We start from the raw sequence: 12,680 nt of genomic DNA, 5'->3' as shown, positions 1-12,680 counted from the left end.
AAAACACTTTTCACATCACTACTAGGTCTACACCAGGCCAGAGACAGATAGACAGCAGTGCCTGACCCAACAGGTCATGAGTAAAACAAAAAAATACATTAAAATAGAGTCCTTTAGAATTGTTAATTGTTTAAAATAAATAAATAAAAAACACGGTCTGCTCAGAGGGCGTCTCAGCAGTATGGATTTGTCATTGGACCCAAGGGGGGTTTATGTCCTCTGAACAGCTGTCCCACGCTCCTAACTGAGTGAGAAGCAGGGAGGGGGTGGTCTGGTGGTGTGGTATGCTGGTGGTGGGGAGGCGGTGGCCCACGAAAACGTGACTTGGCCGTTTTAGCCTAGACCGAAACGCGACTGTGGACGTGAATGAACTGTCGCCATGCTGGGGCAGGTGACCCGGTCCTCCGGCTCCTCGTAAGACTGTCAGCTGCTCAACAGATCCTGACTGCAAAACAGGTGCCACCCTTTGACAGGTGTGTTAGAGAAATGACCAGCCGTGCTCTCTCTCACTTCCCCCACACACACACACACACACACCAATTAACTAGCTGCTGCTGTCACAGCATCAAATGCTGCAGCTTGTGTTGCGTCGGCCTGTCGGTGTCACTTACACAACAGGGAAACAACCGGAGCCCAACGAGCCGAAGACTGAGCACCGCAGCGTACGGTCGTATTGATTTCTGCAGGAACCACCACAACAAAGAGCTGTTTCCACATAAAATATGAATAGCACCGAATAAGAAGGGGGTGTTGCAATAGTCTAAATGCATTCCAATTTTTCGCTTTAGTTTCCTTACTTACCAACTAAACAGAGTTGAAGGTTTTTGTGATTTCCATGCATTAGACACGAGTTAGTAGTGAAATAAAACCGTGAGAAGGCTGCCCCTGTAAGGGTGTAAGTGGGCTGGGGAGGTTTGCATAACTTCTGAAACCAGAACTCGGGATCACGGAGATTTGTGTTTCACAATTTTGGTTTCACAGTCCATATTATTTACAGCCCGACCAAAATGATGTGCTGACTGAGGAAATACATCTACAAACTGCTGTAATATCTATAAAACAGCACAGCAAAATTAATAAATGGACAAAGTAATGAACACAGCTTGCATCAGATCAAATAAAACCATTTGATAATTACATTTTTTTTTAGACTGGCCCTCTGCCCAGTTGAAAGGTGAGCTAGAGTGGGGGAGCTGGGGAGTGTGTCATTGAGACTAATATTCCCCACAAACAGCAGCATCCAGTCTGCAGTGTATCATCTGTAAACTGCATTGCTTTCATTACTGAAGTAAAATGGCAAATAACTTGGATGAGGCACCTATTTTTCTTCACTTGCCGAAATCCACTCCATCGCCAGGCTATTTTGTTTTAGAAGGCTACAGCTGGGCCACAGGGCCATAAATTCACTCTTTTGGCGGAAGCTCTGAATCACTAAAGCTGAACAAGCAATGGTCGCACATAACCATCTATTTGCCACCTCGTCCATCGGGAAGATGGGGAGAACAAGGAATGTCAGGACCAGACACCAAATAAATAAAATCAAGGTTGTGACATTATAGTGCCATTGAATATTACACAGCAGAATGTGAAAGTGAAGTAACATTTTCCAACACGTTGCTAAGTGAAAGTAAAGTGTCAACAACAAAATGTGTCCTCTGCATTTAATCAATCAATCACCCTTGAAAGGTGCCCGGGGAGCAGTACCGGATTGGGATTCGAACCAGCAACCTTCTGATTACGGGTTCGCTTCCTTACCCGCTAGGCCACCACCCTACAGATGGAAGAGATAAACAAAGGGTCTGCAGGATATAGATGGGGTGTAGAGAAGAGGGATAATTACAGAGCATTCCCAACAGAGACTTCTCCACCCCTGGGGAAAAGAAAATGTTTGGAAAAGGAGCAGCCAGCAGTGCTACCCTACATTAGTCTCAGTATATATTATTAGCTGTAATCAGGATATAATGATGCATATATGGTCACTGTATGTTAAAATCCACACATTCATTTTGAGTTTTCTACAATTAGTATTGATTAAATCACTTGTAATTGACATATTAAATTAAAGATTTTACTGTCAACACTCTGAAGGCTTTGATTTCTTACCAGTTTATACAATTTATTTACATGGGAATCCCTAAACATTTAAAATAAAATTATGCTGAATGTATGGTCTCATAAAGCAGCTGCCAATACCCAGCACCCAGGCTAATGATGTCTGGATATATAACTCTGACTGACAGGCCCGCTCACATGGTGACATGACTGACCAGATGACCCAGAGGATTGTAGAAGCCCCCGAGAAGGGCAAACAGGAAAAGACAAACCCTTAAAACCCCTGTGCAGCTGACGTCCCACTCTCTACGGTAACCCTCCCAACATGGGGTCCCTTTGAAGTTCCTGGACAGACTGTGTGGAACTGCAAAGGAACAGACGTGGCTCTTGAGGAACACGTGTTATACAAGGCAGTGGTCTGAATGGTGTCTACACCTAACCAACCAGATGCATTGCACAAAAACACGCTTCCATATGTGAACACGGAAACAAAATTAATATACTAAATTGTCTCATTGTAATCAGTGTGTGCAATTTTGACAACACTGGCTTTAGATGATCTATAAATATGTACTCTTAAGAACAAAACATGCACAAAGCATTTAAATAGTAAAACAAGGCAATTCTTAAATACTACCGAATTATTCAACATTTTAACATGACATGGCAATCATGTTGACTCTTTAAACGGTTAAAATAGATAGCCATGTTGCCCTTTGCTCCGCAGACTTTACAAATAACCACTGTTTGTTCCTTATATCGTTTAGTTACAACCCCTCTAATCTCAGTCCCTTGTTTTTCATGAAATAACGGTTTTGCCGCAAGGCCGCGCTCATATAAACAACGCGTCTACTAGACATGCCAGTAGAGGCCATTCAGCCTTCAGAGCCAGACAGAAGATAGCGGGGATGGCGAGACACTGACCGGCTGATCGTAACATCTTGTGAGAACAACTTTCTCACTCATAATCACTCAGCCTTATCTTTGACTCTTCACCTGAACCTCGAATTTCATCCCAAGAATCTAACAATATAGACGATCTCTCTGCTTTGGCAGATTGCCTTCACGATCTCGTATAGTCATGCCACCTACACCCCTAAAAAGGTTTAATACGTACACACCCAGTTCCACACACAGCCTCCATTTATCGCTTCATGTGTCAGCACTGAGCGAGAGACGGGAGCGAGGGGGGTGGGCGACAAATCAGAAAGAGATGGTTGCAGGGGGTAAACCGGGCCTGCTCCACCGCATGGTACCGGCTCCATTGGCTTTTGGTACCAGGCGCATGTTCTAATCTACGGCACTGACCACAACATGTTTTGTTCAGCGACGAGCCCAGGGGAACAACGGAGGAACAGGGAACTGTAAATAACATAAAAAAAAAAAAAAAAAAAAAAGCTATTGGGTCTCGTCAAACCTGCATGTGCACTTTGTAGCAGAGGTAGATGTGCTGGACAAACATCAAACACCCTTTGCCTTGTAGATTGCAACAGAAAACAGTCAATGTAACAGGAAAAAAAAAACTTGTGCAGAAAACATAGCGCGGGCTCAGGTACACGTAGGAGATCAATAATATTCAGCGAATTAAAGGCAGCCTGTCACCCACCGAGCCTAATCTAATATCGCTAATGAGTCTATAAAAGCTCAGTACATCAGCGTCTGGTGCCAAATCAAAGCCCCCCGCCACAGACTGGGGCCGCAAATTGCCTAAGTCACTGAGTAGCAGAAAGCACAACTTTGGGCCGAAGGTATTTTCACCCCCGCCCCTCCACTCCCTGCCTTAGAGCAGCGAACCGCCCAGGCAGGATGCGGCAGGTACAGATGGCCAGGCTGAGTCTTAGGTGCGGCATGGGGGACAGGAGTCAAGAGACACCGCGGGCCACACAGCAGGGATTTAAAATAATTGTTTAAAGAAAAGGGTTCGGCTTGCTGTGACGCAATATCTTAACTGGGCTTTTTAATATCGCAATGTTATCTGCACCAGGTCGCAATGTGATTATCTGGTCAAACAGCAACTGGGCAGAAATAGCATCCAGCCACAATAATCCTGCAATTTGCACCGATGGAGTTGAACCTGCTCGGGTTTGGATTGTGGAGCAACAAGCAAGGCCTGGGAAATCGTCCTATCTGAACAGGACCGGAACCTCCAGCCAAACAGGCAGAGTCGGATGACCTGAAGAAGTCGTGACTTAAAAATCTGTCTTCAACCAGTAATGAAAAAACCAGGGGCATCGGACTTGCTGGCGTGGGGGTTGTACAAGACGCAAAGGGTCGCAGGAATTTTGCCTCTTTTCCCGGGTTTCCGTTTTAAAAAGAGGGTGGCCCCATCTCTGCAAACCTCATTATGGTTTCAGAGGGGAAAGCTATAAAGCGACTCTGTTTATCCAATCCACTTGTTTACCTAGTTCCATATCCCGGTGTAAACACGTCAGGTCAGGAAGGTCCATTGTATAGCTGCCGAAGGAAAATAAAACGCTTGGTCACCGCCAACCTGGGGTTGAGGTGTAACCCGAGAGCCCCGATGCCAGCCTTTGTCCGAGACTATGACTGAGCAGCGAACGGGGGGCTCGTCCGCCCGCAGGAATGGCTCACGTCTCAAGTTACATTGGCCATAGGCAGGAGAGCGTCACGAAGTGACCACCAAGCGTAGACTGGTCACCAAAGCCTGCTTCTTCGTAATGGCTTTAATGAAGATTATTGGTGTTTTGCTAACCCCCCGACACCACGGGATTAACAAACATTTACCCGAAAACCCCAAGGCAGGTAAACCCGACAGTCATAGAGACGCACCAGAGCAAAGAAATGGGAAATGTTATCAATAATAGATCAGAGTGACAGTGTGACTTAATACGTCTCGATAGGGTGACAGAACGACGGGGGGCAGGTGACCGTAACGCACCGAGTTCGTCTTGGTTCGGAAGAGGGGTTTTTAACTCGAAGCACATGAGGCTGGGGCTGTGTTGGGAGTTGGAAAACAAGTCGTCGTCCCCCGGTGGCCTGCTCGCACGCCCACGAGCCTGACACCCTCTCGCCAGCGAGTGTCTGACCCAAACTGCGTTCTTTTAGGTTTCTGTCGAGGTTTATGGTTCTCTTAACCGCACAAGAATTTCTGCGTCATTGTGATGTTCGTTGTGTGGAATACTGGCTGATTTATATTCAAAAGAAATCTGCGCTGCACTTGAAACCAAATTATCCTGAGGAAGAGGAGGAGTAGGTGCCTGCGGCGTTCAGGTGAAAATGCCGGCTTTTTCCAGCAGACACACCTCACAAGAAACAGAAAGAGCACTGCAAACACACACACACACACACTCCTCTAACCCCAGCTGAACTGGAAAGACCACGTCTGCAAGCGGTGATAAAGACCAGGTGTACGTCCATACAAAGCCAGACACAAACACTCTTTTTATACACACGCAGAGAGAGAGAGAGAGAGAGAGAGAGAGAGAGAGAGAGAGAGAGAGAACACAACACAACTCTTCTCTTACCTCTGGTTCCAGTTGCCAGGTCTGCCACTTTCTGGAAAGCATCCAAAAAAGAGCTTGTGACGAGGATGGTTGTCCTGAAAAAGGAAGAGAGAAGGAGAGAGGACAGAAAGCACAAATGTAAAACACTCGACTGAAAAGATTTGGGTAAACATTTTCACTATTTTAAGTAGCTTCCTTCCTCCCTGAAGGGTTTTGAAGAGTGTTGAACTGATGTGCATGCTTGTCCCGTGTCATGTCAAATATTCGCACTTCACAGTCATTCATGCATAGCGACTGAGTTTACATAGAACAGGCCTAATGGTGCAAAAAACGAAAGAGAAAGTTGTTGCAACTCAACGTTCAGAAGAATTTCTAAATAAAATTCTGAAAAAAATAACATACAATCTTGAAAAATTTTAATTGAATGATCAAAAATGCTAATAAAAAGCATTACGCAAAAAAAGAGAGCAAGCTATCACGCTCAGGGAGCTATTTCACACTGCAGGTTCCACCGTAGGTCTGGATGAGTCTGACTAGCGAGGGAGAGAAGTTTAAACTTCCTACAACCCCAATGTTACAGATATGGCTCCACCAAAGTGTCTGTGACCTTTGCAGAACTTCAGTGTCCCTCAACGTCAACATCAATGTGTAAGTAGGTGAGACATTCTGAAAGCCAAGAAACACACGATACTGTATTTGTTTCTGGTTCTTATGATATTGCATTTCTGTAAGGATAACACCAGCTGCCTTCTGAACGACCTCTTACTTCCAAAAAAAAAGCTTTGATCCACTTTCCTTTTCTTTAGCATACAATAAAGGCAACCAAATACATTCCATATTTTCTGTGACTGAAAAAAATCTAGTCAAAAAATTACTGTGTGAACTCACTGACTTATTGACTGCATCTATGATGGGAATGTTTCTTGCATAATTTTTTTTTTTTTTTAGTTGTTTTTAATCCATTGAATCGTGTCCAACAGTCAAAGTGAAAAGTCATTGTTTTCATCATTGTGATACACAGCACAGCACACGGTGCACACAAAGAAAATATGTCTGATGCATGTAACCAACTGAGCAGAGGGCATCCATGAAAGGCGCTCGGGGAGCAGTATGTGGGGACGGTGTCTTGTTCAAGGGGACCTCAGTGGCACAGTGACTGAGATATGAAGCCTCCACCTTCTGCGTCCACCTCCTTAGCCGCTAGGACACGACTGGCCCAGCCCAGGTGCAATCAATGCACAGCACTTTCCAACATCTCCACAAAGGAGAGGATCACAGTCCAAAAATGAATTGATAGTGATACACATGTGCTGGAGTCTATTCTATTAAGATAAATGAAACAGTGAATTTGCAGTCTCTTGATGCACAAGCATGTTTTGTTAAGACTTGCCAATTACTTGCACAATGTTAATACTGCAATTATTATCGTACTGATACACCACACACACCAACATAGAAATAAAAAAGTACTTTCACTTTGTTTGCTTGGAAAGGAAGGTGGTGACCCTGCCTGGAACGAGCTCCTGTATCATATACATGCAGGTCAAAAGGGTTATTGTGAAGGAGGAGGGGCAGGGGGACCAATGTGTGGGACTATCATAGAGCACTGCAGGTATCAGGTGATATTCACTGCAAAGCCGAGGCTCTCAACACTCCAGGTACAAACCTAGGGGCCCCAGGAAGAGGGGTCGAGTGTCGCCTGCGTCTCAGGTTCGGAGCAGAGGGCCCGGTCATTCCTCCCTTCGCCGTGCTTTCACATTTATTTGGTTGAAATGTCGTTTATTGTACATCACTACAGTGCAACTGCCACTTAATACACAAACACGAGTGGCTGTTGTGACAAAAGCATTGTTGGTACAACTCATCAGTTGTGAGCAGTAAAGTAATTGTATTGTAATTGTAAAGTAACTGTATTGTTAATTGTAAGTTGCTAGTGGAGTATGAACTGAGAAATAAATAGTATTTTATTCAGGGGAGCTGATCAATCTTTCATCATACCTGGATTATAATATAGTAAACTGTGATACTGTATCATGATGCATATCTTTAAGTCAGATTCTTGCCAATGCATCGCCCAGAAGAGTCCAGTACTGGTAATTCACTGGCGAAAAAATATATATATTGCGTATTTATATTAAAAAAATAAAAGCAATGCAAGACCTTCAGTCCTGATGCAGACATGGTTGTTCCTACTTCTCACTGGTAGGCCAGCATTTTACACAAACCAGATCAGAGGATCGCACTAACTGGGTAGGAGCAAAACGACCACTTTGATGTTCTAACAGCGCAAGTGGTCGGCGTGGAGGCTTGTTAACCCCGCACCAGGCCTGCTCCCCAGGGACTCCGGACGGGATGGCAGCCAAAGGACAGCGGCTAAGGTCCAACACTATGCCAACATGCAGCCAACTACACAGAATATAGAGTCTACATTTGAACAAACAAAGGGTATAAAGTAACTATATGTAGCTGTCTACTCCTCTAGTTCCTGTGTAAATCAGCATGGATCATTAAAACCATACATTTTGGCTCTAACTCACACCTTACAAATCAACACAATGCTGTAGGCCATGTCAAATGTACATCATAAATCCTTCCAAATCACGTGGAACTGCTGAACTCCCGTTCATCCCGCAGACATCAGGCTCGGCTCTTACCTTAACTGAGACTGCAGCTTGGTCCCTTTGGTGACAAAGTCCTCCCAGGCCGGGTAACTGGCCTGCAAAAGCAAACAGCACAGACGAGCAGAGGTCAGTCTAGAGCAAACGCTATAAATCATTGGTGAAAGTGCATGTCGCGTGTCAGGGATCTAAAACTATCAAAATGTCTCTCCATTCGGTACAGAAGGCATGCTGGCTAAATGCAGGCTTGACAAATTTGCCCCAAGACTGGAATAATCCAAAGTGTGCCCCACTAAACGGCTCACCCCGACTTCTGAAGGGTTTTATAAGAACACGGGGTAGATGTGGCCATCGGTGAAAGGACTTAAGGCATTAGGCGCGCTTCTAAACAGTATTTGTCTTGGCTGCGTGACAGAACATATTCGAGGACGGGATCACTCAGCTGTTAAACTCTTCTCCTGCACAAAAAAAAAAAAAAAAAAGCTCTCTCAAGACCCGGCCGTTGTTTTCAACATAGCAGCCTGGGTCACAAGACCCACAGCAGAGCTTTCAGGGCGACTTTACGCCAGGGACCGACACAATGTTCTCTGGTGCTACTGAGAGCATGAACTCATGTCTAGAGAAGAAAAGTAAAAAAAAAATACTCTTATTGTCCAGGTAGGTTCAGTGCTACAGATAAGGATCCTGGTTTTTATTCATTAATCGATGAGTCTGAGGTTTAAAAATATATACATCAGCTGCTTAGTCTTATGAATTACAAAACCTTGATTTCTGTTGACAGAGTAAAGCTGATATTGATTTCCTCCCCAGAACCGCAGAGTTGGATCTCTAGAGAGTCCAGACGCTATAATAGGCCAGGAGAGGAGCAGAGGATGAAATAGACGGGACAGGCGTCCTCACACCGTTCAACTCTTATCCGGCATGCACCCTGACCAAATTAAACGTATTATCCAGAAGACGATAAACCAATCGAAACTGACTCTGCTTCTCTGATCACCTGCTCTTTTATTCAACGCACATCCCAGCTTGTATTTTTCCCAACTGAGCCCCTTTCAAGTAAAAAAAGGTCAAATGTCCATCAGCACACACACACACACACACACACACACACACACACCCTGAAATAAAGTTGTGCAATAAACACCTTCTGGCACAAAGACATTTAAAGTTATCAAAGACTGGGCCAAGCAAAACACGTAGACTACTTCTATATCGACGTGCGACCTTTACGGCCACCCGGCCTTGTGGGCCCGGGACTTTTGTTCCACGGACGTACCCACAGGGCCTGAGATGACCCCCTCTTTGCACGTCTCTGAGAGCTCTGTGATGGAACAGAGAGCCCTGTATGACTTCATCACTCTCAGACCTCAGAGAGCTGGCAGCAGTGGTCTCATCTCAACAAAAAGTGACAAATGTTCCACTTGCACATCTTGGGGTTTCCATTATATATAAATATACATCACAAGGAACAAGAGTGTGTTTGGGAAGAGGAATAAAAGCTAAGATTTTCCCAACTCCACGCTGGCACTGCCAGAGCAAAGCTATTCAGTAACTTATTCCACAAACCTCCCCTTTACGAGCGCTGACTAGACAGGCAGAGTTGGTATTAGTGACCAGTAGAGGCGACGAGTTCTTCAGGAATTAGCATCAATATGTTTGTATCTGGCGTTTTTGTATATTTGTAACACGCTTAAACCCGTGTGTGCTAAATTCTGCTTATTCAATTTAAATACAGAATAATGATGGCATCTGAGAACACAGATTCGCACACTTAGTCTTGAAGCAAACAAAATGTGATCTTTGAAGAATTTGCTTCAATTTCAAACACTTTCCCCGGTTTTCTATATCCTCAAAACGAACATTATTCCCGAAGAGCAACGTTACTGTGTTCTGCGCTTCCATGTCACTCTTTTTACACTCGCGGTCCCTCCCATCATGTGAGATGAACTGAGCCACGCCTTAGCAAAACCTTCAAACACTGTTCCAAAAGTATTACGGTTGCTACCTTTTAGGACAGAGGCCGAGAACGTCTTCAAAATGGACCACAGGAACAATAAAAGAATGTAGTTTCTCATATGTAAAACGTTTAGAAAGTATAAAGTTGCTACTATTACTAGAATTAGAATGAAAGAAGCTACTCAAAAAGGAGATCACTGAAAGATTAACAGCGGAAAATGGAAAGACTTTCTATCCCCGTTAGCCCGTCACCCAGTTATGATCTCTCGATAATTAGAACACTTCTTGCTAATGATCACACCGACCCCTTGTGATCGGTCATGTTGTGCCACGGCTGTGGGACGGCCTTCCTCCCCAGGGCTGGAAGTACGGCGCTGTGTACAAACCCCTGAACTGTTTGCTGGGATTTGCCTTCCAGCCAACAACACTTCTCCTGAGCTCCAGGAAAATCTCTTACTTTCCCCTTAGAGCAGAAGAATTACATATCTGGGGAGTGAAGGGAAAATGCCCGAGAATCAGTTCTTTCCAAGGAGTGTAGAAACTAAGGAAGCTTTTCTGTACTTATTAAATAAAGTGGACTATTCTTGATGCAATAAGGTCACTCTCTCTTTTTGTCACTCTGCCTGAACTTTACAAATGGCTTATTTATTGATTAGTATTATTGACAAAGTAGTCTTTAAAAGAGAGGGGCTACATGTGAGCATTAAGGATTGTAAAGGGCGCCATTTTCTCCTTTCTGGACACTTAACCTTTGAAGTCGTTCATGGTTGTGTTTTGGATCCCACGGTACTTCAGCACTAGCCTGTGAAACGCGTGGCTCACTAGACACATTCCCCAGCCCGTTCATGCTGTTCACGCTCCTACCAGCAGGTTATATCGCCCACTGTCTGTGCCCATGTAACGGCCTGGACGCACACATACGCATTCGAGACGTGAAAATGTGGTTGCAATGGCGGAAAAAACCCATCCCCACTCCTCTGATTTTCTAAATGACGACAGTCATTCGTCATCGTAAGTCTGAAAAGATGCACATTTCCCCCATTATGTTGCAGAGGTGGAAAAAGAAAACAGAGAAGCTTTCCTCTTGTGAGCATCTCTCACTAATCCTGGAAGTCACAAGAGCATGAGGTTATCACGAGTTGCATGTTTTCGTGGAGGAAACCGCTTGCCTTCCTGCGTCTGTAAGGAGGTTGGAGTGATCCGCCCAAGAGAGCCTCCCCATCCATGTTGCTTTCATGCTTTCAGTTCCTGGATTCCTTTTTTTTTTTTTTTTTTTGTCTTATTAGTCCCTGTCCCCAGAGTTCGTCTTTCAACTGCATGAAAGTCTTTCACTGCTCAGACTCCTCAAGTCACGAAAACCACAAGAGAATCATTTTGTTCCCATGGCAAAATAATTGAATAAATAAATAAACCACAACCAGTCAGGCCACCATATCAGATGACAAACAGTCTACAACGTGATGTAGGACATCGGCTTGTATTTTTCTGCCTGGGGGTTCCTTCCGTCCCCAAAGCTTGAAGGAACCAGAATGTGCGTCGATTGCAGCACGTCGCTGCTTTGATTAATAATTCAGGGACGAGTTAAGATGGCTGAGATCCTTCTTCTGCTCAAGCTGCTAACAATTGTCCACGGGGAGGGTGCAAGAATACACTGCAGCCAGGAATTCAAGTGGAGGTCCAGGCAATCTTGTAGAGACCTCCACTTGAATTAAAGCACCGATCTGCGTGTTTGGTTTGGTAGTAGACATGGTGCCCGTGTCTACAAGGGCACCGTTTCACTACTTTGCACAGGACATTGATGAGACAGGGTTCAACTAGTCCAGAATGAGAAAGTGGGGAGTTGTCAATCATCCTCGCAGGCTCCTCCCATTTAAATCTTGGTTCACAAAAATGTCATTAAAGCTTCTTCTCTGGGTGTCAGGGTGTATAATCTTTCCAGTCTTTCCAAAAGGTCAGGGTGGTAGTGGCCTAGTGGGTAACACACTCACCTATGAACCAGAAGACCCAGGTTCAAATCCCACTTACTGCCATTGTGTCCCTGGGCAAGGGGGTTAAGTGTCTCCAGGGGGGACTGTCCCTGTAACTACTGATTGTAAGTCGCTCTGGATAAATCCTGTACGCATGTATTTTACAGACTAGTGTGCTTGTGTTGTGAAAGGTGGCCTAGAAGGCTGTTTCAAACCGCTGCTATTAAGCAGCACTCATCCATGGGTGTGTTCAGCCGTGGGTGGGGGCGTGAGCGTGTCTCTGAACTAACACCTGACTGCCAACGAACCCCACCCAATCGGACCTGAACACGCTCATACTCCTTTTATGACCAGGGCAGGGCTACGCCACCACTCCCCGGATTCCAGGACGTTTTATACAGACGTCCCTGCTCACGCTCAACCGTCGCACGACGGGGCGATCGTGTCCCAGAGCTCTGCATTAGCGGGCAAAGACCTTTCTCTTAAACAAACCACGACTGAGGCAAAGAATCGCGATCCTCTCCAACTGGTGGCACAAAAGGTCAAACTCCACGCCCTGTTCTTGGGTCAATATTGCGCATACCTCCTACTGTGCATCGCTATGACAACAATGAATGCCCTTT

At 45.0% G+C, this 12,680-nt stretch overlaps 1 protein-coding gene across 3 annotated transcripts in view; it reads right to left on the bottom strand.

Moving 5' to 3' along the window:
- Positions 1–12,680, bottom strand: part of mtss1 (MTSS I-BAR domain containing 1) — a 52,894-nt gene that overhangs the window by 35,916 nt on the left and 4,298 nt on the right. For all 3 annotated transcript variants that reach the window (XM_028998370.1, XM_028998371.1, XM_028998372.1), the window contains exons 2-3: positions 8,171–8,232; positions 5,538–5,611 (exon numbers count right to left, since the gene is read on the bottom strand). In XM_028998370.1, coding sequence (XP_028854203.1) covers positions 5,538–5,611; positions 8,171–8,232 — 136 coding nt within the window. The remainder of the gene's footprint in view (positions 1–5,537; positions 5,612–8,170; positions 8,233–12,680) is intronic.

Source organism: Denticeps clupeoides, chromosome 12, assembly GCF_900700375.1.
Source record: "Denticeps clupeoides chromosome 12, fDenClu1.1, whole genome shotgun sequence".
NCBI classification, from domain to species: domain Eukaryota; kingdom Metazoa; phylum Chordata; class Actinopteri; order Clupeiformes; family Denticipitidae; genus Denticeps; species Denticeps clupeoides.
This window is presented reverse-complemented; position numbering and strand designations above follow the sequence as displayed.